This window comes from Danio rerio, chromosome 7, assembly GCF_049306965.1.
Source record: "Danio rerio strain Tuebingen ecotype United States chromosome 7, GRCz12tu, whole genome shotgun sequence".
In the NCBI taxonomy this organism is placed as follows: domain Eukaryota; kingdom Metazoa; phylum Chordata; class Actinopteri; order Cypriniformes; family Danionidae; genus Danio; species Danio rerio.
The window spans coordinates 23,684,789-23,711,530 of record NC_133182.1 but is presented as its reverse complement, the minus strand read 5'-3'; the positions used below and the strand labels follow the sequence as shown (position 1 = coordinate 23,711,530).

The 26,742-nt window shown below is 34.9% G+C and overlaps 1 protein-coding gene across 7 annotated transcripts in view; it reads right to left on the bottom strand.

Annotated features, from left to right (window-relative positions):
- Positions 1-1,889: 1,889 nt before the first annotated feature.
- The window catches only part of si:dkey-172j4.3, a 163,097-nt gene continuing 138,244 nt past the window's right edge, over positions 1,890-26,742 (bottom strand). For all 7 annotated transcript variants that reach the window (XM_009303126.5, XM_073908370.1, XM_073908369.1 and 4 more), the window contains 12 exons: positions 25,506-25,596; positions 23,069-23,176; positions 22,815-22,911; positions 20,554-20,661; positions 18,936-19,049; positions 17,310-17,444; positions 14,192-14,352; positions 13,793-13,907; positions 8,894-8,983; positions 8,696-8,812; positions 5,661-5,769; positions 1,890-3,597 (listed from right to left, as the gene is read on the bottom strand). In XM_009303126.5, coding sequence (XP_009301401.1) covers positions 3,545-3,597; positions 5,661-5,769; positions 8,696-8,812; positions 8,894-8,983; positions 13,793-13,907; positions 14,192-14,352; positions 17,310-17,444; positions 18,936-19,049; positions 20,554-20,661; positions 22,815-22,911; positions 23,069-23,176; positions 25,506-25,596 — 1,298 coding nt within the window. In that variant the 3' untranslated portion in view covers positions 1,890-3,544. The remainder of the gene's footprint in view (positions 3,598-5,660; positions 5,770-8,695; positions 8,813-8,893; positions 8,984-13,792; positions 13,908-14,191; positions 14,353-17,309; positions 17,445-18,935; positions 19,050-20,553; positions 20,662-22,814; positions 22,912-23,068; positions 23,177-25,505; positions 25,597-26,742) is intronic.

Here is a 26,742-nt window from a genome sequence, read left to right as displayed (position 1 = left end):
TTTTCTTGCTATTGTGTTTTTTCAAACATCAAGTTTGTCATCTTTTTTACATCTCATATCTTCTACTTCTTAAGTCAAAATTAAATAACAGTGAACATGTATTTTGACATTTGTAAAAATTTGGAGCCTTTTATCTCATAATTATCATCATTTACATCATAATTTCAACTTTTATCATATATTTAGAAATCTCATTTTTATCATAATGTTTACCTCATAGTTTTGACTTTTTATCTCGTATTTTAAGGTCATTTTTTGTCTAATACTTCTAACTTTTTGGTAAATTTTTTAATCTTAATAATCTTTTGACTGATAATTTAGCGTTAGAAACTCTTAGTTTTGACAAATTTTGTTTGTACCTTCATTTTTATCTTATAAATGACTGTTATATCATTATTTTGAGATAACAACTCATTAATTCAACATCTCATTTTTTAACTTTTTGTCAAAATTTTGACCATCTCATAAAAAGTAAAAAATCTTAAAGTAAATCATAATTTTGACTTTCTCTCAACTTTGAGTCTCATAATTTTGTCAAAATTCTGAGATAAAAAGTTGAAACTAAAAAATGAGATAAAAATGAGAACAAACAAAAAAATTAAAAGGTACAGTAAATTATAAGATGTCTCAGTGTTATAATAAATAGTAAATGTTAGATGCTGAAATTATGAGAAAATTATGAGAAAGTCATAATCAAATTTTTACTAGTTCCCCTCATAATTTTAAGATGAAAAGTAAAATTATGAGGTAAATATTTTAAATTATGAGATAAGTCTCTAAATTATGAGATGGTTAAAATGATAAATAAACATTTTGATAAAAAGTCAACATTATCCAAAAAAAAAAAAAAATATATATATATATAAACATGAGATGCCAAAATTATGAGGTTAAAATTGAGACACTAAATATATTACAAAAAAGTAAAAATTAAAAGGTTGAAATTGAGATAAAAGTCAATAATAATGATGAGATAAATTATAATAATGATATTTATGCTAATAAATTATGAGATGTCTGTAATATATGAGTACAAAATTCGATTAAAAAGTCAATTATAAGTTTCAATATGAATACGATATGTCAAAAATAGTTAAAAATCTGTCAAAATTATGAGACTAAATGACTTACCAAAAGAAAAAAATATGAGATAAAATGTTGATATTATAAAATGTCAGTAAAAATGATAATTAAAAAGTTAAAAAGTGGTCTCAAAATTATGAGATTACGAGATAAAAATTATGAGACAAAAGTCAAAATTTGTAAGTTAATATAATGAGATAAAATCATGTGATAAGTTTTTAAATTTTATCACATTTATTTATATATTTTTGATAGAGTATTATGAGATAAAAAGTAAAAATGATGAGGTCAAAATTATGATTTACTAAAAAGGGAAAGTTTTGAGATGGTCAAAATTATGAGTGTTGACGTTTTCACAGCAAGAAGGTCACTGGTTTAAGCCTCGGCTGGGTCAGTTGGCATTTCTGTGTGGAGTTTGCATGTTCTCCCCGTGTTTGTGTGGGTTTCCTCCGGGTGTTCCAGTTTCATCCCACAGTCCAAAGACGTGCGGTACTGGTGAATTAGCTATTTGACCATAGTGTATGAGTGTGTGTGAATGTGTGTATAGATGTTTCCCAGTGATGGGTTGCAGCTGGAAGGGCATCCGCTGCGTAAAAAATATGCTGGATAAGTTGGCGGTTCATTCCGCTGTGGCGACCCCTGATTAATAAAGGGACTAAGCCCAAAAGAAAATAAATAAATGAAGTCAATTAGGATTTTCTAAAAAGAAAAGATTATGAGACGGAAAGTAAAAATTGAGATATGTCAGTCAAAATGAGGATTAAAAAGTGTTGTGAACAGGTCTTAAAAATATACTCCGCAAGAAGTCAAACAGCAATGGCCACACTTTATTTTTGCATCAAGTCAACAGCAACAATCCTGAAGTGGGTGATTGCAGTCAGTCGAACAGAGTCCAAGGCCGTGGAAGCTTGACTGCAACCCATATGGCAAGAATATTTTTAAATTAAAAGGATAAATAAGACATCTTCAAAGTAAACAGTAGTCTCGACAATGACCGGTACCAGCAAATAACATCTACCTCTTCCATTTTGATTCATATCCTCTTTCAAAAAAAACAAAAACAAAAACAAACTGTTCATAAAATAATCGCCTTCCACTATGTACCTGATTAAATCTATGCGTTGATACACAGAGATGGTCAAATGATGTATTCGTCATGTTAATCAAAACTGAACAGCACGCACAACATTTCATCACAGATGAGGAACTTTAAAACAAAGACATGCAAAACAATAATAATAATAAAAACAGTCCAGCTTTTGAGCATAATCAGCACCTTGACTGTCTAATAAAAGTTCCTACATTTTGCGATGTCTTTTATTACAGAGCAATACTGTTAGACTTTGGCTCACAACTATCAAGAAAACGATTAAGTAGTTCAGTACTGTGTGTTATTTCTTTTGATGGAAAAAACAGTTACATCGTACCATTGGAGAGTGCTGATACACACCGCTGTGAACCATACATTAGCTGAGATCAAGTTTTGCTCAGGGTTTTTTCATATACAGACTGAGCCCTCTTTCAGGGACGGCAGCTGGAGAACATTCAGAAGTTTGATTATATGTAACACCTCATCATAGATTTTCCATAGCAAAGAAATCAAAACACACTCAACCTTTAAGTCTGCTTATTTTTTTCCTCTTTAGAACTATATTAAAGTGCAAGGCGAGATAAAATACATCTTGAAATTTGTTTACGACATACAGCATCACGCGAGATTTTCCCTGCAGAAAGAAAGTAAAGAAAGAGCTCACTTTAAAACCACTGCGCTTCATTTTACTCACTTGGCACAAGAGTTACGGCACTGAAGCTTCTAGAACAACGGCTCAATTGACACACTAGTGATACACCATCACGACTTGGCTGACGATTCGATTAAAAAGAAAAAAAAATAGACCTTTTTTTCCTGCATAAGAGCATGAAAGGCATGCAGAAACCTAGATGGTCTTTGATAGAGAGATACAGAGACGAGATGCAGGTTAGCTAGAACCATTTCGACGAATACTACAAGTCCACCATACATTCATTCATCAGGATATTCCCTTTGTTTGTGTGTGCGTGTCTTCATTTCAGTACAGTCGTTTCTGTTTGTTCCTTTCTTGTTGTTCAGACGGCGACAGGGCGGGGTCTTTTTGGAGTTTATAGTTTGTATTTAAAGGCTTGAATACTAAAAATAATAAGAACAAAAGTAGCAAGATAATAAAATACAATTTAAAAAAAAGAGAACTCATCACTCCACATTCTGCTCTGATGGTGAGCACTTCCTATGACATCATTGCAAACGGAGAAGAAAGCAAACAGAAGCACAGTAATATGCAGTGCCGCGTCGCCCTCCAAAATAAGCTTGCAAACACTAAAGGTGGGCAATGTGCGTCTGCACGGGGGAGTCTCAGGTCGTCTTCACTGAATGTAAAGCAGCGTCTCGTGGCAGAGTGTATCCTCTTGACAAATATTCAGCTCTTCAGTTTCCTGCCGGATCCACATCACATACGCTGGCTTTGATATCCCATGATCCTAAGGGAAAAAAAATAGATTGTGATTGAGATTTAATATGATTCACGATGTAATGTTCACCAGTTAATGTTGCAGTTTTGATGAAACCTACAGATGTCACCAGGTCGAAACTAAAAATAATTAAGAGTGAAAACAGTTAATATACAGTATGCTTCTCTGAAACGGTGAATATTTCACTTGATTTTATTTAGGCTAGATTATTACTTTATTTAACAAACCAACACAATCTCACGCCAACTCGTGTTTTGGTGCTGAAGCATATAGTGGACTTGATTTGAAGCACTTTGCCTTAACTGACCAACGAAAAGTACATTCAAGAGTTCACACTTAGCTGATGAATAAATATAAGCTTGTTTGGCATGCTGTCCCGGGGGAGAGCCCTGAGCTCCCTCCCAATCATAGAGCGAGAGGGAGCTTGAGCTTAGATAGATCTCAAACTCCCTGGCTGCGGTAGCTAGAAACACTTGAGGAGGAAGGGAGTTAGACTAGTGCCTGAATTGCTTAATCTGTTAAGAATTACATATATCTTTGGATGGTTGGAGGAAACCCACGCGGACACGGGGAAAATATGCAAACTCCGCACAGAAACACCCACCAGCCTGGCGAGGACCAGGGCTGGCAGTGTTCTTGCTGTGGGGCAACAGTGCTAATCACTTGCCACCTCATCTATGGAAAGGAGGAGAAGGAGGAGAAGGGGGAGGAAAGGTTGTTTTTTTTTTCTCCATATGAAGATAACTGTGGACTAAAACTGTGGTTATTCATAGTACATGGAAAATCATACGATTGGGAGATCGTGATTAGTTGCTGCGAGATCAGCCGTGGTAAATCATAAGCACGTGATCCTCTCGAAATTTGTTTATTAATAAAATTAATTTAGAATAAAAATACAAATTATAGCAAACGATATTCGTTTCAAAAGTATATTTTTTCTAAGAACAATATACGGATTCTATTTTTGTTTGTGCCCGTCCAACTATGCATGATGATGATTTGTTCTGCTCCTTGGAAAATAAGGATTTAATTAATGCTTCACAGCAGCTGTCAGCATGTTCAGGCGAAGTGTTCGATAGCAACATTGGCAGGAAAATATACATTTAGATTCCAAAGAAAATATCTTAATATTTAAATATAAATATAATCTAAAAATCTAAAATTATATCTAAATATAATATGGACATATTTTCAAAAGCAAATAATATTCTGGTGGTCGTCAAATTTAGGTGAAATCATGAAAATGCTTGTGGGCAAGTTCAAAAAAAGCTATTTTACGTGTCATTTTTCCATATAAAAATGTATCAACTGGTCATTTAGAAACATTTTTGTGTTATGTTGCACACATAAATCCTGCTTCTGAGCAATACATAAAAACTAATCCAAAGTACACTGTAAAAAAGAGATTACGTTTAAAAAGTGAGTATATCCATTGCTTTCCAACGGTTTTTAACCCATCATTGAGTCTATTCATTTCCTTGGGTTAATGTGTGTACATTTATATTTATTCCCTTTTTTAATTTATTTTTAATAATAATATTGACAATTATGAAAGTGTTCATTTGATTTATTTACAATAAAGTTTGTACAGTAATATTTTCTGTCCATTAGTAGATATATTACATGAGAGACTTGCTTTGTTTACCAAATATAAGTGGATCTAAATGGATCATCATTGTAAACATTAAAAAAAGTTAAAAATATATTATTTTTTATTTCATACATTAAGCTTTTAGTTATGAGACTCCCAAAATCATTCCGCATACGGTAAATCCTTAATTTTTTCTGCAGATTCTGTCTGGCCCTAGCAATTAGTTAGCTTTACTTTAAAAGTGAGCAAACCTGATGCCTAAATAATTGAACTGTTTATAATTATACAAGTTATGTTAAGTCAACTTAAGAGTTCCATGTTTAATGTTTACTCACTTTTTAAAAAGTAAAATCAATTTGACGCTTTTAAGGCGACAGTTTTACTCATTTTTTTAAAGTGACTAATCGCTTATCACAGTGTAAATTCTTCACTTATTTGGTGATTGATGCTGGTTTTCTGCTAGTTAATGCATGTGTGTTACCTGACAGAGAGCTGCTGGAGCGCTGCTTGTGTAACCTTTCCTTCTCTTTCTTCCCCTTGGGCATGATTTTCAGCTTCATGCTGCTTTTTCCAGACACACGGGATGATTCCTGGAGAAAAAAACAAGAACTTATATTTGTCACATGCCTCGAAAAACGATCATGACTGCTACTTTCTATTTTGCCCACTATTTAAAATTGTCAGTTTCTCTGGATTTACAGTTTATACAGTACAAGTCATACACGTTTAACAACTTTATTATTCCACCAGTGGCAATTAAATTAGAGCAGTAGCATCATGACACAACAAACACATAAAGAGACTAATCACTTACAAACAATATTCAAAAACATAATCCAGCATGCTTCATAATAACTTCATGAATAATACTACAAAATTATAAATTAATAAAACAGCAATACGAAAAGACCCATGCATTAAAAAACTTGCTAAAATGTAAGATTGTAAATCCTTATTGCCTCAGGAATAAAGGAGAATTTATATCTATTAGAAGAGCATTTAACGCTTCTAAACCTTCTTCTAAGAGAGCAACAATACAAAGAAGACTTAAGAGGATGGGAGTCATCACTTATCACACATTGAATTTGCCTTATCATTTGCTGTTTGTTGCTAGACTCCGCAGAGGCAAAGCAATAATCTTGTAGCAGGTCTTGACTAAGCTTTGAAGGCAATTATTGTCACTAACGGAAAATGAGGAGAACCAGCATAAAAAGGAAAACATGTTTGGTTATATTTGTGTTTTATTTTATTCTGTAAACTACTAATTACACTACTTGTAAAATTGAAACACAAACGTAGTCATCCACGGGATTTTCTTTGTGTCAATTAAGAAAGTGCACATTTCAAAACACAATGTCAATGTAAATATTAGTTTGTAAGACCAGTATTTGGTAGAATAACCCATTTGGTTGAAATAATTTGTTATTATAATTGTCATCAAAAAATATCTTCGAAGAACAGTAACAACACAAAAAGTGTTTGAATAATGCCATGCAAGGATGCCGTTATAAACCATAGACACAGTAATTCATAAGGTTGGAGGTCAGGAAATTGCTTTTGAAAGTAGCCGATTGGAATGTTGTCACTCGATTGAATGGGCATTATCAGTGGTTATCAGCTGATAGATATGGGCCAGTAGGGGTCTTCTGAACCTATTAGTAGGAAGTTAACGAGAATTATTTATAAAATAAGATTTATTAAATCGTATTTATGAAAAAACTGTACAAAAGCACGCACATCTCTCTTAATTGGTTGCTCAGCCAAAACCGCAAAAAGTGCAAATTAAATGTAAATCAAAGGCGGCAACACCAAGGCTCCAAAAATACAAATTTATTAAATTAAAAAGGCTGACACAGAGCATGTAACGTTTCGAGCCGCCGGCTCTGTGTCAGCCTTTTTAATTTAATAAATTTGTATTTTTAGAGCCTTGATGTTGCTGCCTTTGATTTACATTAAATCATATTTATAAAATGTATTAAAAACTGACCTGGAAAATTCAGAAAAGTTTCATTGACTTAACATTGGACCAAAGTTTGTGACCTCATAACTTTCCGCCAGACTGTCATACCCACTTGGGCTTATTTAAATCAGACCCCTGATCTGCTAATCACTAATGACCTTTAAACTTACTAGCCATTCCATAGCAATTACTTACAGCACCTTAGCAACTGTCCATAGACTTCCATTGCAAAAAAAAAAAAAAAACGCCATTGACCTTACATTAGACATACTAACAACAAACCAATTCATATAGCAATATACTAATCCATACTAGAAACATACAAATCATATTAGAAACATACTAACAAACATACTAGACAAACTAGCATCGTGCTAATTCATAATAAATTCATGCTAACAACATGCTAGTTTATACTAAAAAACATGTTAGCAACATGCCAATTCATATTAGAACCATGCCAATAACATGATATTTTATCCTAGAAACATGCTAGCAACATGGTAATCATAGTTAATTATTTCATAATTCATTTGTGTCTAGCAACACCTTAGCAACTGCTTAGCAACACCTTAGCAACCACCTAGCAACACTTTAGCAATGACCTAGAACACCTTAGCAACCGCCTAGCAACACCTTGGTAATTATCTAGAAACACCTTAACCATCTAGCAATGCCTTAGCAACCACCTAGCACCGCCTTAGCAACCAATCAGAACACTCTAGCAACCACCTAACAACTCCTTAGCAATCACTCATAACACCCTAGCAACACCTTAGCAACCGCTACCAACAGCCCAGCAAGAAACATGCCAATGCATAACAGACACATGCTAAGCTATATGTCAGTATATATAACAGTTTTAAACTTCTTAAAAACTACTTCAATTATTTCTACTTTAAACTTTCAGACGAGGCTTTTTAAAGCCACCCTAATGTTTTCCTACGAACTTTACTTATCTAGTTGTGTTTAATTAATGCCAACCCCTACCCCAACCATCACAGTAATGTGTAAACAGATCTAGAGTCTTCTCTATTAGTATAGCTAATTATTTATGTTGATGGATGATTACAGCCTTCTGAGCCTACTAGTAGGTGCAGAAGGCCCCTACTGGCCCATATCAATCAGCTGATAACCACTGATAACACCCATTCAGTCGAGTGAAACATTCAAAGCGGATGTTTGAAAGAAGCAAACACTTTCATTCTGCAAAGACAAATAAAACTGGTCAAATAAAAATGTAAAGACAAATGTTTCCTGAGCATGAGCTGAACATTTTTTTTTTATTATTTATTTTTAAAAATCAAAACCTTTAAAACATTTAAATAACAATAATATAAGAAAATCTGACTGCTTTACTAGAATTTAGAGCAAGTAAATGAGGATTTAGTGAGCTCTGTCTGGATGAGGACTCCAGCAGGATTTTTAAAAGGATTCATGTTATTGTTGTCATCTGAAACCACACCACATCTAATCAGCCTCTCAGTATTCAGCTGTTGTGCTCTATTAAATGCATTTAGTTTTACAATGTGCACTTGCAATAAGCTGGCACATACCTCCTCAGAGCAGTGCATGCTGGGACAGATCCAATGAATGTCCTCCAGCTTCTGTAATTCAGCGCTGAGATTCTCCACTGTGGACAGAAGCTCCTCTTTCTGAGAAGACTCCAGCTGCTACAAACACACAGAGAAATGTCTTAATCGGATGTCAGACTCCATTAATCCATTGAACACAGAGAAAGTGTTTCTGCTCACCAGCAGTTTCCCCTCCAGGAGCATCTTGGTCTCTTGCTGGAGAACTGTACTGCTGTTGACAATATCTACAGCTGTACTGCGACTCAAACCCTGTGGAGAAACACACACACACACACACACACACACACACAGGTTCTCAATGAGAACATTACATAGACTTCCATTGCTTTTACATTATATCAGGTTAATGATAGTGTCTGTTTATGGCCTGACCCTAAACCAAACCCTCACAGAAACAAATGCCAATCATTAGATATAAAACATGTTCTTTTGAGGACGAGTGAAACATCCTCACTAGCAGGTCATTGGGTGATGAGCAAATCGTACTAAACTGTACGAATTAGATTGTATGGATTCATATGTATTAGCCACTAAATCAAAAAGTTACGAATTGCTGTGAGATTGCGTTGGAAAAAACCCTATTGAGTATGATTTTGAAGCCTTTTGAATTACAAGAACATCAGCCATGTCCTGATAAACTATCTTAATAGAGTATAACTACACTGCCTGACAAAAGTCTTCACTCTAAAAAAACCATTGAGTTATTTATTTAACCCAATGGTTGAGTTAAACATATTGGGTGATTTATTTTTATTTTTTTTAACTTTTATTAGGTTATTTATTAATAACTCAACCAGTTGAGTTAAATATTTGGTGCTTTGTTGGGTTATTATCAACCTTAATTAGGTTATTTATTAATAACTCAACCAGTTAGGTTGAAAATTAGAATTTCAACAGTCAGCTGATGTAACTGAGACAGAACAGCTGTATTAATATGCATATTAATAAGCCGTAATGTTGTATTTGTGTTATAAAGTTTATTTAAGGCAATAATATTGTTATTTTTTTGTGTCTCTGTTTCACCAGCTTTCTTAATTATTGATGATACAAACACTTTATAGCCAATCTATATTAAATGGATTAAATGCTTTCTCTACCTCCCGTGTTCATCTCTGCACGTTTTTTTTTTTTTAATAATACACATATTTGCGATATCCGGCTGGATTCTCACCTTTAGGACCCAGCGGAGACATTTATGTATTTACACAGCCATAATTATACTGCAGACCTTTTGGAACCAGCATGGACCCAAGATTCTCACAAAAATCAGTCAGGTTTGGTGAAGGAAAATTCATAGTTTGGAGTTATATTCAGTATGTGGGCGTGCGAGAGATCTGTAGAGTGAATGGCAACATCAACAGCCTGAGGTATTTGCGCTGCCCACTACATTACAAACCACAGGAAAGGGCAAGTTCTTCAGCAGGATAGCGCTCCTCATACTTCAGCCTCCACATCACAGTTCCTAAAAGCAAAGAAGGTCAAGGTGCTCCAGGATTGACTAACCCAGTCACCAGACATGTACATTATTGAGCATGTCTTGGGTAAGATGGAGGAGGAGGCATTGAAGATGAATCTAAAGAATCTTGATGAGCACTCGCAGTCCTGAAAGAACGCTTTCTTTGCCATTTCAGATGACTTTATTAATAAGTTAATTGAGTCATAGCAGAGATGTATGGATGCAGTCCTGCAAGCTCATGGGAGTCATACACCATATTAACTATTTTCCACTGCACCATCACTTTAATTTTTTACTGTACATTATTTCTGTTAAGTGACAAGACTTAACACAAAGTCAGACTTTACTGTCTTGATTAAATAATTAAAAATAAAGGCATGATCTTATTTTATTTTGCTAAAACAAGCGTAACCTAGAGGCCTTTGCCTCTCACATTAGCCACTTCTTATACCAAATAATCAACTAGAAGTCAAGTTATTATTTGCTGTTCCTGAACTTGAATAGGCGACAAGACTTTTGTCAGGTAGTGTACAAAAACCACTTGTAAACCACCAAATCTAGTAAACACACACAGAGCTTGACTTCTTGACTGCCTCTTGCTGTTGTGTGATTAACACATGCTGCTGTTTGTCTGTTGGCTGGTCAATGGAGGTCGTGTGGAGCACAGCATGAGCAGCTTCATAAGAACACACTCAAAGCCTCAGCGGGAGGAAAGATGCTATTATTCCTAACTCGAGACTCAAAGCTGCACCTGTTAACCTTTCGAGTGGCTTTAAAGCACATCATTCACTGCTGTGTGTATGTGTGTATAGTATAGATCTATATTTGTGTGTGTATGCTGGTCTCCTTATACTTGCTCAAATGCCTTTGCCGATATAGCGAAATGTGACAACTGAGGACATTTTACTGGTCCTTACTAGTTAAAAGGCTTATAATTGTGTTTTAGTTTAGATCTAGTGCAGGGGTCACCAATCTCAGTCCTGAAGGGTCAGTGTCTCTGCAGAGTTTAGTTTTAATTCGCCTTAAAACACCTACTATACTTGAAAGTTTCAATTTTACTTAGTAAGACCTTGATTGGCTTGTTCAGATGTGTTTAATGACGACTGGAAATAAACTCTGCAGGACACCGGCCCTCTAGAAACAGGTTTGGTGACCACTGATCTAGTGTTTTACACATAATTCTGTGATTAACTATGTTTTCAATATGGTAGTACTGTAGTTCAATGGTTCCCAAAGTGGGGGTAGGGGGATAATGAGAGGGCACTTGGTTATTTCCAAAAATCAAATTCATATGATGAAACTATTATAATGAACATATTTGTCCAAATGCTACAGAGAACAAAAATAGTAGTTAATATTTATAAAACTATATATTTTTTCCATTGGGATGTGATTACTGGGGTCTCATTACATTAGATTAAAGACCCAACAATGGGGTCAGATGCAGCAGATTGATTTCATGGCACCAGGTTAAGCTTTCTGACACCCTTACAGCGATCGCATACTTTAAAATTAAATGCAGGCCTCGATCAAACATGGAGGGTGATGGAGTGGCTCAAAAAATAAACAAAGAATAGACTTGGGTATATTGGTGTGTGTGTGAGCTGTTTTGTGTTTGCAAGGTTTGTATATTTAGCACTACCCCAGAGCATATTGGGGGTCGAGTTTCACTGGTATTGTTATTTTAGGCTTTGAAGGCTGAAAAGTTTGGGAACCCCTACTATAGTGAAGGCACAGGAAAATAACTGCATTCACACCGGGCTTCAGCATCAATGCTTGACCGAGGGCATGTCTGAAGTTAGGGCTGACACGATCTTCATAGCAGCGACAGCCAATGAAATTAGTCCGCAACTGGCTACTGTCTGAGCTGGGGTATTTGCATAGAGTAATCTGATTGGCTGATAATTTCGTTCTGAAGCATCGCTGACAGACCCACAATTCAGTTCAGCAACGTTTGACGTCACTCATTCAAAGTGAATGGAAAACATTGACACACCTGCTATTAAAACAAATAATGTGAGAGTCTAAAACAATTATTAAAATTATTATGTAATGTAAAACAATAAAGTGTAATACAGTTTTTCAATTACAATAATTCATCATTTATGCAGAAAAAAATTATATATTATTTATATTATTTATTTATACACTAAATAAACCCCAATTTGTGAAAATCCTCAATTTAATTTAATTTAATTCGAACTTGACCACAAAAATGTCTTATGTTGCATGTATCTATTTTTTAATGCAAAAAAGATTATGCTCCATGAACATATTTTGCAAATATCCTACTGTAAATATGTCAAAACTTATGTTTTGGTTAGTAATGTGCATTGCTAAAAACTCTACAGATGATTTTCTAAGTATTTAATTTTTTAAACCCTTAGGGCCCTATCATGTACCTGGTGCTATGTGGCGCAAGGCGCGACGCAATTGTTGTTTGCTAGTTTCAGCTTGGTGCAAGAGTTGTTTTGACGTTTTGCGCCATGCTGTTTAAATAGCAAATGCATTTGTGCTCATATGTGCAGCCATAGACGTTCTGATCTAAAAAGGCAGGCGTGTTGATGCGCATTGCTGGCGCGTTGCTTTTACTGCGCGTTGAAACTACAATAGATTTTTCAATAGACCAAAACAAAGCCAGTCTATTGTCCAGCGCAGAGTGTGTTAGTTGTGCGCCTCGCTTAAACACTGCTTGATACACACAAGATGTAGAGCAATACACAAATATCTTTACATATGAAACAGAATTAAAATATTAAGGATATATATGGGATATATTAAGGATATATATAGGATATAAATATAAAGTAAATAAATAAAAAATAAATATATATGTTTGTTTTATTAAAAACAAGCTTAGATTTGCCCACCTGTCAGGTTTTAGACCATACAGGGCACAGCATGTGTATTAGGACATAACTTTTGAACACACTTCGTTTTTATTGTTCATTTATTCGTTTGCTAAAAATTAGAACTGAATTTAGAAATAGTTTTGAAACAAATCTTTGCGCTTAACAAACGAAATGAATTATGTATAGGCTAATGGATGTCTGTGCGTACAAGATTTCCCAATCCACGAGAGCGAAAGTGAAAGTAGGCCTAAATAATGAAGAGGCTCACCTTTCATTCTCGCGCTGTAGATGATCTGTTTAACTGTTTTCTTGCTAGTGAAACGCTCACTTTTTCCACTTACAAAGTCCGCCATGTAAATAGCAAATTCTGGCTCTTAAAGGGAATTGGAGAGGAGACTCTGATTGGTTTATTCTCAAAACACACCTATAACTCATTAAGAAAAAACGCTTAACCTTTTTAGGCCATGCGCCACGGCGCAAAGTGAATTTTTCCATCCTTATATTAGCAAAAGTGGATTCTGACATGCCCTTAATGCGTTTGCACCCTGCACTTTGCACTGCGCATGGATTGTCAAAATAGAGCCCTTAGATTCTGGAATACTGAAATAGTTGTAACAATGGAAAAGCCTACCAGCTTTTAGATGATAAATATTGATATTTATTTAAAATGTTGATCTAACATGATGATTCTGACAAAAAATGTATTTAGTTTATAAAGCATTTGCTAAGCGAAGTCAGTGTTAGTGTCACCTCAGGACTGGAGGGTTTGGAAGGAAATGCTTCACTCAGGACAGCAGCGCTGGCATTTACAGCATGAGCCAGTTCCTGCTCCACCACCTTATGAGTCTTCGCCACTTCCCGAATCCTACAATGCATTCAGAAGCAGCACAAAACAAGTTCTTTTCAGCAAAAGCCTTTGATGCATGCTTTTAAAAGTGATTATGAAAGAAAATCACATGTGAACAAACACAAGGAAGTGTCACATCTCTACAAATCAGAAGTTACTGTAATGGGTGCGGTTTGCAGTAAAACAGGTATAATCATTTGTATAATAACCCTGAAATAGCTTCTCACAGATGCATGCACTGATCTTCACTGCAGTGTAACATTGCTCTGTGTGGGTGTCAGAGACTCTTCATTCACACACACCTGCTGATGAGCGTGTCGGCCACTAAGCCAAGCTGCTGGACCTGAGCACATTCCTCCTCCGTCAGATACTCCATAGACTGTTGGGAGTTGAGTCGTGGTCGAGATGGCCGGCTGTCACCTTTACGCTTGTCCTCCCATGATTTCAGCGTGCTCTCGAAGGCCTGGTGACACAACAACTCCAGGTTAACCAATTGCAGAGAATTGACACTAAAGAATGGGTTCAGACATTTTTAGAGCTTAATCCACCTGACAACAATTCTTAAACCCTTCACTGTCACCTCTAATTTTCACTGCTAGTCTTTAATGCTTTGGTGCACAGACTGAAGCTTGATGTAATTTTAAAAATGTCAGATTGTAGTTGAAGTGAAAAAAGTTTAAAATGCCAAAATAAACAAACGTGTGCCTTTATGTTCATAAAAAGAATAAAACAATAAATGTATGTTAATATAATGCAAAAACGTATTTTATAAAACATTATTTAGCCTAAAATTTACCAAAATTATAAAAGTGAACAAATTATATTCCAAATCTAAAGTTGATATCTTAAATAACGAGCTTTCAGTAAGATTTTGTTTGGTCGCAGTACCAGACATGACCACTGGATGACCTCCAGTTTCATTGGTGAACATACATGTACAGTACAAGGGCGCCCCTTTGTTTTGAGGAATATGAGCTGTATTTTTTTCATACTTTTGACAATATTTGTAAATTAGACATGAGATTCTTAAGTAGTACGGGCAGTTTTTTGGTATTTCAGTTGAGTTGAGTCTCTAAAAAACATCTAAACAAAATTTTACATGTGGATTGCTGTAGCAAAGTAATGCTTTATGACTCTTATGAGTACCCTTGTTAAAAATGGATAAATAACTGTTGCAAAATCTATCAAATCAGCAAATGTGGAAAGTAGACATTTTAGGCTTTCAAATGATATATAGTTTGACATGATTGCTTTATGTTTAGTCTAAAATATTACTGTTTAAATATGTAACCGTAAATGGTGTTACAGGATGTAGGGTGAAAGTAAATGCTTATTTTTTTAATCTATCACTCTTCTTACATAAGAAAGTGTGGTAAAATATGAATTCAGAAGTTTTGGACCTTTCCAATGTATACAATACAGAGTTTTTCATGATTGGATTAGGATTTAAATGCAAAAAGGTGATGTAAATTTAAGTGTCCTGGTGGTGGGACGGTGAAGTTAAATACTAAATAAAAAATATATATATAGTGATGTCGAGGACTCAAAACTCAGCTCTGAAAAATCTATATTTTCCAATAAAGGGAATAAATTGCAGTTTAGAACAGGGGTTTGCAAAATTTTCAGCCTGCTACCCCAAAATAACCACTCCAGTGACTCGCGACCTCTTGCGTAATAACCCCAGGGGTCCCAATCCAATAGAAAAAGAATTGAAAGACTGATGGCTTTTTATTAGCATGTTGTTGTTGTTTTTTATATAACTATTAACTGCTATTTTTATCTTCTGTTTGCTATAGATAAAATATGGTAATTCTAATTGTTTAATGACATATATGATAGTTTTGGAAATCACCAAGCGACCCCCGATTATTTTCTCTAGACTCCCATTTTAGAAACCACTGGTTTAGATTACAAAGAAAAGAGTTGTTTTAGAATATTTATGATTTTACAGTATTTTTGACCATTAAATGCAGCCTTGAGAAGAGGCAAAACCTCAAATGTGACCCTGGACCATTTAAGTTTCAGTTCTTTTTACCAGAAAGCTGAATATATAATTTCCACTTTAATATATATTTCCATTCATGTTTACTTTGTTAGGATAGAGAAATATTTGGCTGAGATACAGCTATTTGAAAACATGGAAAAGGAGTACTAAAACAATCTAAAAATAAAAAAAATAAAAAATAAAAACGCCTCTAAAGTTGTCAAAATGAAGCTTAAAGCAATGCACAATGCTAATCACAAATTGACTTTTGACACACACACACACACACACACACACACACACACACACACACACACATATATATATATATATATATATATATATATATATATATATATATATATATATATATATATATATATATATATATATATATATACATTTAATTGATATATTCTGTAGGAAATGCACTACAATATATTTGATTATATATTGTAATAAATGTAGTTCTTCTGGTTCCAGGGTCACAAAAAAAAAAAAAAACAATTACCAACATCAAACTTTTGAATGATTGCATAAGTAGCAATGCTTTTTGTCTGCAAAACCAAGCTTGTTTTTCTGGTAAAACATGTCACTGGTCTCCCACAAAGTGACAATGATCACGCAACACTAACAGGTGATGATTGACGCTGATCTGTTAAGACATTTGCAGCATGGATGACCGCTTCATGCATTCAAAAATATTTAGGCCTAACAAATAATATTTATGTATTCTGATTGCATATGAAAATTTCAATCCATCTGGATTACACATTTTAAACATAATTGAACTAATAAACTTTATGTGATTGTTATTTGTTAGTTAAACCTAAATGAAAGAGTACATGGAAGATTACAAACCAAATAGTTTATAATAATAAACTTTATCATGGTTTATTTTTTGAGTGTGAAAGAATCCTTCTATATAACAAGTTGTTCTTAGTGAAACTGAACTGAATCATTTGAAACGGTTTGCATCTCCAGTAAATACTAATCCACTAATGACAATTTACACAAACTACTTGTACATTTTTTTTTACTGTTCCCAATTCTCCCTCTGAATTAAAATACACCAATACTCTGAGTTGTCCAGTTACTGTAACAGTACAGAGATGATGAGCAAAGCAGACCAGCGGATAAGACTGTGCGTCAGTAGGCTGGGTTAAACAGGCAGTGATGCAGAAGCAGGCCTTGATCTCCCTCAGTGGAGGCGGAGTTTAGTCACACTATTATCCAATAAAGTGTCACATTCCACAAGCTGCCGTTTTGGCAGACTGACTTCAATATAAGCTGTTACCCGACAAACAAGAAAGTTTAGACTTCTGAATCTTACAGGATGTTTTTATAGTACAACCATCTCTATTAAAAGATCAATGGAATTTTATCATCTAAGTTCATGACCTATTCAAAGAAAAGACACAAACACACACACTGACCCGGTCTCTGGTGAGCATCTGGGCTCGGTTCTTGTGAACAATTTGGACGATGCCCGGAGGCTGAATCCAGGCCTCACCATCCACCTGCACAGGAACACCTTCATCACCAAGGATGGTGATCTTTACCTGCCGACACTGAGGATGCAAACATTAAACAAACCGCATTAAATCATCTTCCAAAACTCACCCATACACATGTTCTTACACACAAAACAACATTAAAACTTAAATTAATAATCAGCATTTAATATAGAAAGCTGTTTTTGTTTAAATCTATTAGATTGAATAAACTGTTCCATTTTATTATGGTGAAAGAACACTTTTCTCATTGTTAATGTTCAGTTTAGTTTCATTAAATTAAAATTATAATTGTAACCAATGTGTCGTCAATGGACTAATGTACTTAATCGATAATTTCTTCAGCTGTGAGACAGTTGAATTGATTTGAATTACAGTCAGGGTAGCCACTTTAAGCCAAATATCAAATTCACTTTTTAAAAAATGTTTTAAGCTGGAATATTATTTCACATGATTTTATAGGCACTATGAGAACAATCGATCATTTTATTTGTTATGGAGTTACTTTTGGTTTGCATGGCTGCAAAGTACTTTCTCTACTCTGTATTTAGATTTCCTGTCATCTACATAACATCCAGATTTTAAAGTGGCCATTTTGAAGCCAAAGCTGTTAAAATTGTATAGTGCATTAAAAGTATAATAATACTTAGAAAAATATCCTGGTGTGTTAGCCTTAATTAACAAACCAACGACTTATTTAAATAAAATAAAATTGAATTGACTGCCAATTGATGAGCATAAAAGGAAAAAAAGAGCTGAAAATTCCCCAATATATACACAGTCATTTCTAAAATGTTTCATATGCTTGGAAAATTCTGACTTAATGTTTTTGTTCAGATGTAAATAAAAGCAGAGAAATATATTTTTTTCTGCACAATGATGCCTCTTGTACATCATATTAATATCTTTTGGGAGAAGCCTGTCATTTTCGCTCAAAAAAAAAAAAAAAAACCTTTAAATAAAAGTAACTTTAAGTCATAATTTGCAAGGGGTTTAAATCATTTCTGGCCCGACTTTATACATGACAGGTGTCAAAACAGCATGATATAAAAAATATGGTATAGAGCAATTACATTTCCATTAGCAGAAACTACATTTTAAAGCAACAATCAAAAAGCCCTGATATTCAATGACTGGAACAAAAAATAAAGAATTCTCTGACTTTCTGAATTAGTCTTTTTACAATTCCATGATATTCCAGATATTCTATGACCTGTGGGAACCCTGTCCAATTCGGGAAGTTTTTATTAAAATAAAACTTCTAAGTAGAGTGTTGTTAAATGTATTTGAAATTTCCTCACGTTAGAAACATGTTCACTGTGAAAGATGTTGGCTTCCACACAATCGATTTGTGTTGGGACAACATGAAAGAATTAAGTTGACATTCTTTTTTTTATTTTTTACAAATTTAAGTAAATTGAACATTAAACAATTAAATTGTTTCAGCTCATTTTAAACAAGTCATTTGCAAACATTTTTTTTGAATGTTGAATAGAAGATACATGCTAATAATGTTGCTGTTTGACAGTTGTGCACTGGTGTTCAGACCTGTGCGATGCGGTGATGCTGTATGTTGATGACCCGAGACATTGCCATCTGCATGCTGCCAAACACAGCCACCACCTCCAGCTTCTTATCATCAAAAGATGGAGCTCCAAAATTCTGCACAAACAAAAACAACGGCAGACCATATCTTCAAATGTCCACCTATTAACCACATTCTCCTTATCTGAACTAAACCTTATTTCCGCAAGGCTAAAGAAACGGTATGTTTCAAGATAATCAACTTAGATAATAGCGCGTGAAACAACAAGGAACAGATGTCTTATGTGCGCATTCTGACTCTTGCTGGGAAATGATATTACAGTATTCTTCTCTGCAAGATAAATACACTTTACAGGAAGGAATCTGCCACAATGACGTGAGTTCAATCAGATAGCACAAACAGTGTTACTTCCAGTCATCTTCCATAATATTTGTTTAGATCTTTTTTTGTACATATTGCACTGTATACCTAAGCAATATTGCTTGAGCATGATCTATACTACATCTATTGACTAGTTCAGTGTACCGTATATCAGCAGACTTATTGATTTACACTGCTCAGTGCTCTTTAAAGTGCACCAAATATATTTATGTAGTGCGTAATATTGCTGTTTCGGCGTGTTAAAGGTCCAAAAGTTCAAATGGTAAAGTGCACAATAAATTGAGTCATTTTCTCTCAAAGGACAAAACACTACTCTGCCTGAAATCAGTGAATGCAGGTTTTCTTGCTGCATAATTCTATGTAGGTTTCTGCAAAATACAAGTCTAAAGTTTTCAGTTGCTGGACAAACAATGTCTAGTTTCTGTTGTTGACAAAGAAAAAAAAAACATTTAACATGCACTTCACTGATGCCATCATTACACTAAAAAATAAATAAATAAATAAATAGTTTAAAAACCTCAAAAATTTTCTGAAGCCCGTTGTATTAAAAGGGATCGTCTTTGTATTTAGATTTTTAATCCTCAGATTCCATTTTTTTCAAATCGTTTCATCTTTCAAATATTGTCTTATCTTAACAAATTACACTCACTGGCCACTTTATTAGGTACTGCTTGTTAACACAAATTTCTAATTTGAAAAAAAAAAAAAAAACATAAAAGGCATAATTTGACTCATTCAATTTATTAAAAAATATAAACATAAGACTAGTTTTGTGGTGCAGGGTCCCCTATGGTTATGTTTGTTTGCTAACATTGTATTGTATATAAGAGAAACCAATCCCAACTGCACTTTCAATGAATCATCCTTTTCCATTTTCACTATTTATTCTCCACAACTGTTTCTTACTGTATTGCTTGTTGTTTATACACTACCCTGTACTCTGCAGCACTGACAGACTGTTCCTGAAAAACAGCAATGAAAGGCAATTGATGGATTGACGAGTGCTAGTAAATATGCGTGATGCAATCTGAAAGCAGTATCTGCAGGAGGAAATGCTGGCCGGCAGCCATTGTTTATTGACAGCTTGGAAATTTAAAGAGATGTGCCGGAGATAAATGTGTGGCGCACGCTCATCTGTTTAACTCTGGGCACATTTTTCACATTGCTGAACCAAGCTGCCCTGCGGAAAAGTAAAGTTATAAGTTCTGACTAGAGATTCACTTTTAGTGATGGACTCACATTGTCCTCTTTGGTGCCTCCCCAGAAATTGATGCCTCCTGCATAGCTGGGGATGTTCAAAACAGCCAGACCCTGAAGACTCGGCAAGGACATGGACACGCCATCACACTGCACAAATGATTAATAAAATAAATAGAAAGAGTTTTTACATGAACTGTAACTTCTCACAAATATGTCAAAAGCATGATAACATAATAGAAGAACAATTAAAGTCTCTCTGTGAATAAGAGTGTGTTTATTAAATTGAAAATGATCTGTAAAATCTTTAATAATGTGGTTCCTAGTTATTTGGTGACTTTTTTCAAATGGTGAGCCAACAGCATACATATTGTACTAGGGGTTTTGATTTTATACATAAGTTCATTCATTCATTCATTCATTCATCATCCTTCGGCTTAGTCCCTTTATTTTATCAGGGGTCGCCACAGCGGAATGAACCGCCAACTTATCCAGCATATGTTTTAAGCTGAGTGTGACTGGAAAAACTTTTAGTTGACTTTTTAGCAAGATGCTCCCCATACAGTCACCTGTGGTGCATTTTAGGTGCTGGTTGTTGTATGTCCTTGTGCTGTGGCAACAATTCTGCGACAGCTCTTACAAATTACCTGCTTTAGTTCAATGTCTGTGACTTTAAAACCAAAATATTCCGATATTACTGATGTGCTGTTTCTCTTTGATGTTATTTGTCTATTAATGCTTACATAGTGGCAGACGCCATTATCCCACTCGTTCAGCCTTTCCAGTTATTGTGGGCGTTCTGCATAGTTCGGTTGAGCAATTTTAATTGAGCCGAGCGAAATTGTGCTCACTCAATTGGCTAATAAGACTGTCACACACAGACAGCAGTCACGTATTTGCTCTGGGGAGGGGAAGTTAAATAATAAATACTTCATGTCGCAGCCTCTTGCAATTAGCTAATCGCAATGTTTTAAACTGCGATTGCAATTCGATTTCGATTAATCACACAGCCCAATTAAGAAGGTCCAAAAACAGCGGTCAAAAGATGTTGATGTAATTTTTTTTATAGTTTGTGTATGTAAACAAACAATAAACTAACACCCGCCCCCACCCCCGAGAAATTTGAATTCTTCTTCAAACATTTTCCATATGCTGTTTAACAGAGACTAGATTTTTATCAATGCATTTTTAAACATAACAGTTTTAATAACTCAGTTCTAATACCTAACTTTCATTGTCTGTGCCATGATGACAGTTCATAATATATGATTAGCAAGATAGTATTCAGCATAAAGTGCAATGAACACCTTTTTGACTGTGTACTTGTCTGTCTGTGCCTACATGTGTGATTTTCTTAACGTATTTATTGTCTTTTACATATTACTGTCAACATTGCAGGCATCACGGTGGTGCAGTGGGTAGCAGGATCGCCTCACAGCAAGATGGTCACTGGTTCGAGTCTTGGCTGGGTCAAGTGGCATTTCTGTGTGGAGTTTGCATGTTCTCCCTGTGTTTGCGCAGGTTTCCTGCAGATGCTTCAGTCTCCCCCACAGTCCAAAGACATGCGCTATAGGTGAATTGGGTAAGCTAAAATTGTTTGCAGGGTAAGTGTGTAAATGCGAGTGTATAGGTGTTTCCCAGTGTTGGGTTGCAGCTGGAAAAGTATCCGCTGCTCAAAACACATTCTTGATAAGTCAGCAGTTCATTGTGCTGTAACGACCCCAGAGTAATAAAGGAACTAAGCCGAAAAGAAAATTATAATTGTATATTGTTTTGTTTTGTATTGATTTGTTCATTAAAAGTATGTTGTTGTGTTTTGCACTGTCTGTGTTTTGCACTTTCTGAAGCCAGCACCTAAGCTTTTCACTCATCAATAAAAGTGATCTGATTTGATTTGATTTGACTTAAAGGCTTGGGTTAGTTAGGACTTGGTTAATTAGGTTAGGCAAAATTATTGGCCAACACTGGTTTGCACTGTAGCCACTCAAAATAAAGCATGGACTTGCTTTAAAAATGTAAAAACTTTCATCCAATTTCAGCCAAACAAAAATAAAAAAGACTTTCTACAGAAGAAAAAATATTACAGGAAATACTATGAAAATTTCCTTCCTCTATTAAACAGCACCTGGGAAATATATATTAAATAAACATGCATCTGCATATACAAACACAGCATATCATTCATAGTATGTCCAGTAAAACGGACGGATGGTACAACAAGTGCTTCCTCTTTCAGCAAAGGGAGAAATGTATTCAACCCACATCCTCTCAGTCTGTCTGGCTGACACGAGCTCAAACTGTACCTCCAGCTGGACTCTTTGTTCCAGGTTCTTGTAGGTTTTCTGCACCAGTTCTTTGGTCCCTAGCACTCCGTACCACATCATGTTTTTAGTGCGACTACTGTTAAAAACATTGAAGATCATTCAGAAACAGGTTTCTTCAAAAAAAAAAAAATAGGAAGTTTCTTGAATAAAATCGAAGAATTAAAAGCGAAACTGTAACTGCAAGACACTTTCATTTGCATTAAGTATATGAAATGAATATCTTTCAGTCTTACCTGCATTTTTTGGGGTTCTCGTCTCTCTTGTTGTTGAACTCTAGAGATATTTTGGCATCTAGCCCAATGCCAAAATAATTATTCATCACACACTTCTCTGTGCACTGCCTGCGGAACAGAGAGATACACAGGATTAATGCGTGAAGAAAATAAATGAACAGCAAATGTGGATCTATTTATCCTACTCTCATCTTTTATAATACCATCATAAAACCTTTTATTTAATAACTTAATAGATGTAGGAATGTTTGCAATGTCACATTAGTTATTAAAGATGAAAACTAAAAATGAATGATCTATTAAGCATTATATAATTAATACAGTAACATATAATTACTACTTTTCAAACATTTGGAGTGCAAATATTTTCTACATTTTTATTTAGCAAAGATTAAACTGCAATAATTTGTGACAGTAAAGTCTTTTGTAAGGACCCTTTACACAAAACGTTTAACTGTCATCATAATCTTAAATCCTTGAAAGTTTTTAATTCTTTTATTAAAAAAAAAGTCACACATTTATAGAAAACCATTTATATGCATTTATGAATGTATAATATAATCTTTGTGTCACATTACAAAAAACAAATGACCATTTATGCGAAGGGTTTGTAATGCAGCATCTATGGGACTGAAAGTAAATGTGATGGTTTTCTCTCCTCTGGCTGTCGTCATTAATCTCACACATTTTTTTCCCTTTTTCTGAAAGTCTTAACACACTCCTAGAGTTTTTCTTTTATTATTTCAGCAAATTCATGTAAAAAATGATTTGTTGTACTCTCCCATTCACTGCGCTTTCAGAAGGGTATTTTTCTTTTTTCCTTTTTTTTAAATAGAGAAGCTCTGAATTTAATAGCACACTGTATAACCAACACCTTCATTTTACCTAAAAAATTGAATGCTACCTTCTGAGAACTTCTGAAAGCAATGTATTTTCTATTTTGTATTTTTGCCTTATAGTTCAGTAAAATGACTGCCCATCGAGACTGTGCCCTTTTCTGCCATGCGTTCAGAATAATGTGAATACTTCCATCGCAGAAATGTAAGACTCCGCCATCTTCATTTCTGTCTATTCTTGTGGGAAGCTCATTCTCTCATTAAATGTGATTCAATGTGATTACACTACTTTTAATTCAGCAAATTATTTTTTAAAGCATATTGATCAATTCAAAAGGTAACTCGAGTTACATTTTTAAAAAATAACTCAAATATAATTATATTTTTTTTAAGTAATGCATTACTTTACTTGTTACTTAGAAAACTAATATTATTAATTAACTCACGTTACTTGTAATGCGTTACCCCAACACTTTTCACCATTATTAAAAAGATCGTTCTCCAAAAAATGGAAATGTACTTCTTATTTACTTATACTCAAGAGCTTATAAACCTTTATGAGTTTCTTTCTACTGTTGAACATAAAAGAAGATATTTTGAAGATTGCTAAAAAATAGAAAACAAAAATAATTAAATAAAAATACTATTGAGGTCAATGGCTTCCAACATTTACCAAAATATGTTCTTTTTGTGTTTTAGAGCATTTTAAAAAGTAAAAGGAGAGTACTGTAAATGATAACGATTTAAATTTTTGGGTTAACTATCTCTTTAACACCATGTTTACCATGTATTTGATCAAGAAAATGCAGCCTTCGTAAGCACAATATCCTCCCTTTAAAATACTCATAATACTAAAAAACAATAAAAGGATGTTAAAGAGTAAAGGGAGAGTAAATTATGACAGATTTATTATTTTTGTGTGAACTATCCCTTTAACACTGTTTATTGTGTATTTGATCAAGAAATTGCAGCCTTTGTGCGCACAATATCTTTCTTTTAAACAGTAATAATACTAAAAACCAATAAAGGATTTTAAACAGCAAAGGGGAGTAAATGCTGACATATATATTTTTTTTATTTTTGGGTGAACTATTCCTTTAACACCATGTTTACAGTGTATTTGATCAAGTAAACGTAGCCTTCTTAAGCATAATATTCTTCTTTTTAATCACTAACAACACTAAAAGTTATATTGCCTGTACATGGATTTATCTTAAAACTAAACATGCTGCATTAAGTGATGGTCATTGAGGTTTCTTTGAGGGTTTTAAATGTTCAAAATGTCCCATGTGGGGCCTGCAAACTCAGCCCAGACGTAAAGTTCACTTGGCTTCAGAATATACTGCAGTAACCAAAGGTAATCTGTGCTCTTTCAGTGAAATGTGTCGACTCAAGGACTCGATATGAAAGCAGATTTGTGTCCACTGAGACTGAGATGGACTGGTGTGTCTGTGAGTGGAATAGCAAACACACTGTGGGATATTACACTGTCAACATGGGTTTAAGAGCTACTGGAACGTCAGATGTCATTACTGCACTTCTCTGGAGAAAGATAAGAGCTGTGTGTGAGTGTATGTGTGTGTGTGTTTGCACAATCTTACACAGATTCTTCAGAGAAGAGCACGGTGCCGAAGCTTTCTGACTTCTCCAGTAATATAGGAGTTGTAGCGGTCGGACTCAATGTATTTTGACCTGTTGATGAAATGAAAGGAATTAAAAGTGAAAGAAAGTGCAAAAAATGAGACATAAAAAAGCCTAAGCCTATTACAAAGACCCCAATAGCAGAAGTAAATTATGTATACATCCATCCATCCATTTGTACATAGTTGCATCTATCCATTTGTACATCCATCAATTCATACATCTGTGCATCCGTACATCCATTCATACATGTGTCCATCCATCCATCCATCCGTCCGTCCGTCCATCCATTCATCCAGCCATCCATTTAAACATCCATCTATTTATACATGCGTCCGTCCATCCTTCCATCCATCCATCCATCCATCCGTACAGCCAGCCATCCATCCATCGATCCATCCGTTTGAACACCCATCCATCCATCCATTCATCCATCCATCCATCTTTGCATACATCCATTCATCCATCTGTACATCCATCCGTACAGCCATCCATCAAACCATCCATCCATCCATCCATTTAAACACCCATCCATCCATCCATCCATCCATTTATACATCCATCCATCCATCCATCCATCCATCCATCCATCCATCTGTGCATCCATCCATTCATCCATCTGTACATCCGTACATCCATCCATTTGAACATACATCCATTCATACATGTGTCCATCCATCCATCCATCCATCCGTCCGTCCGTCCGTCCGTCCGTCCATCCATTCATCCAGCCATCCATTTGAACATCCATCTATTTATACATGCGTCCGTCCATCCTTCCATCCATCCATCCATCCGTACAGCCAGCCATCCATCCATCGATCCATCCGTTTGAACACCCATCCATCCATCCATTCATCCATCCATCCATCTTTGCATACATCCATTCATCCATCTGTACATCCATCCGTACAGCCATCCATCCAACCATCCATCCATCCATTTAAACACCCATCCATCCATCCATCCATCCATCCATTTATACATCCATCCATCTGTGCATCCATCCATTCATCCATCTGTACATCCATCCGTACAGCCATCCATCCATCCATCCATCCATCCATTTGAACACCCATCCATCCATCCATCCATCCATACATACATACATTCATTCGTGTGTCCATCCATTCATCCATCTGTACATCCATCCGTACATCCATCCATCTATCTACACAATTGAATTTTTAAAAATAC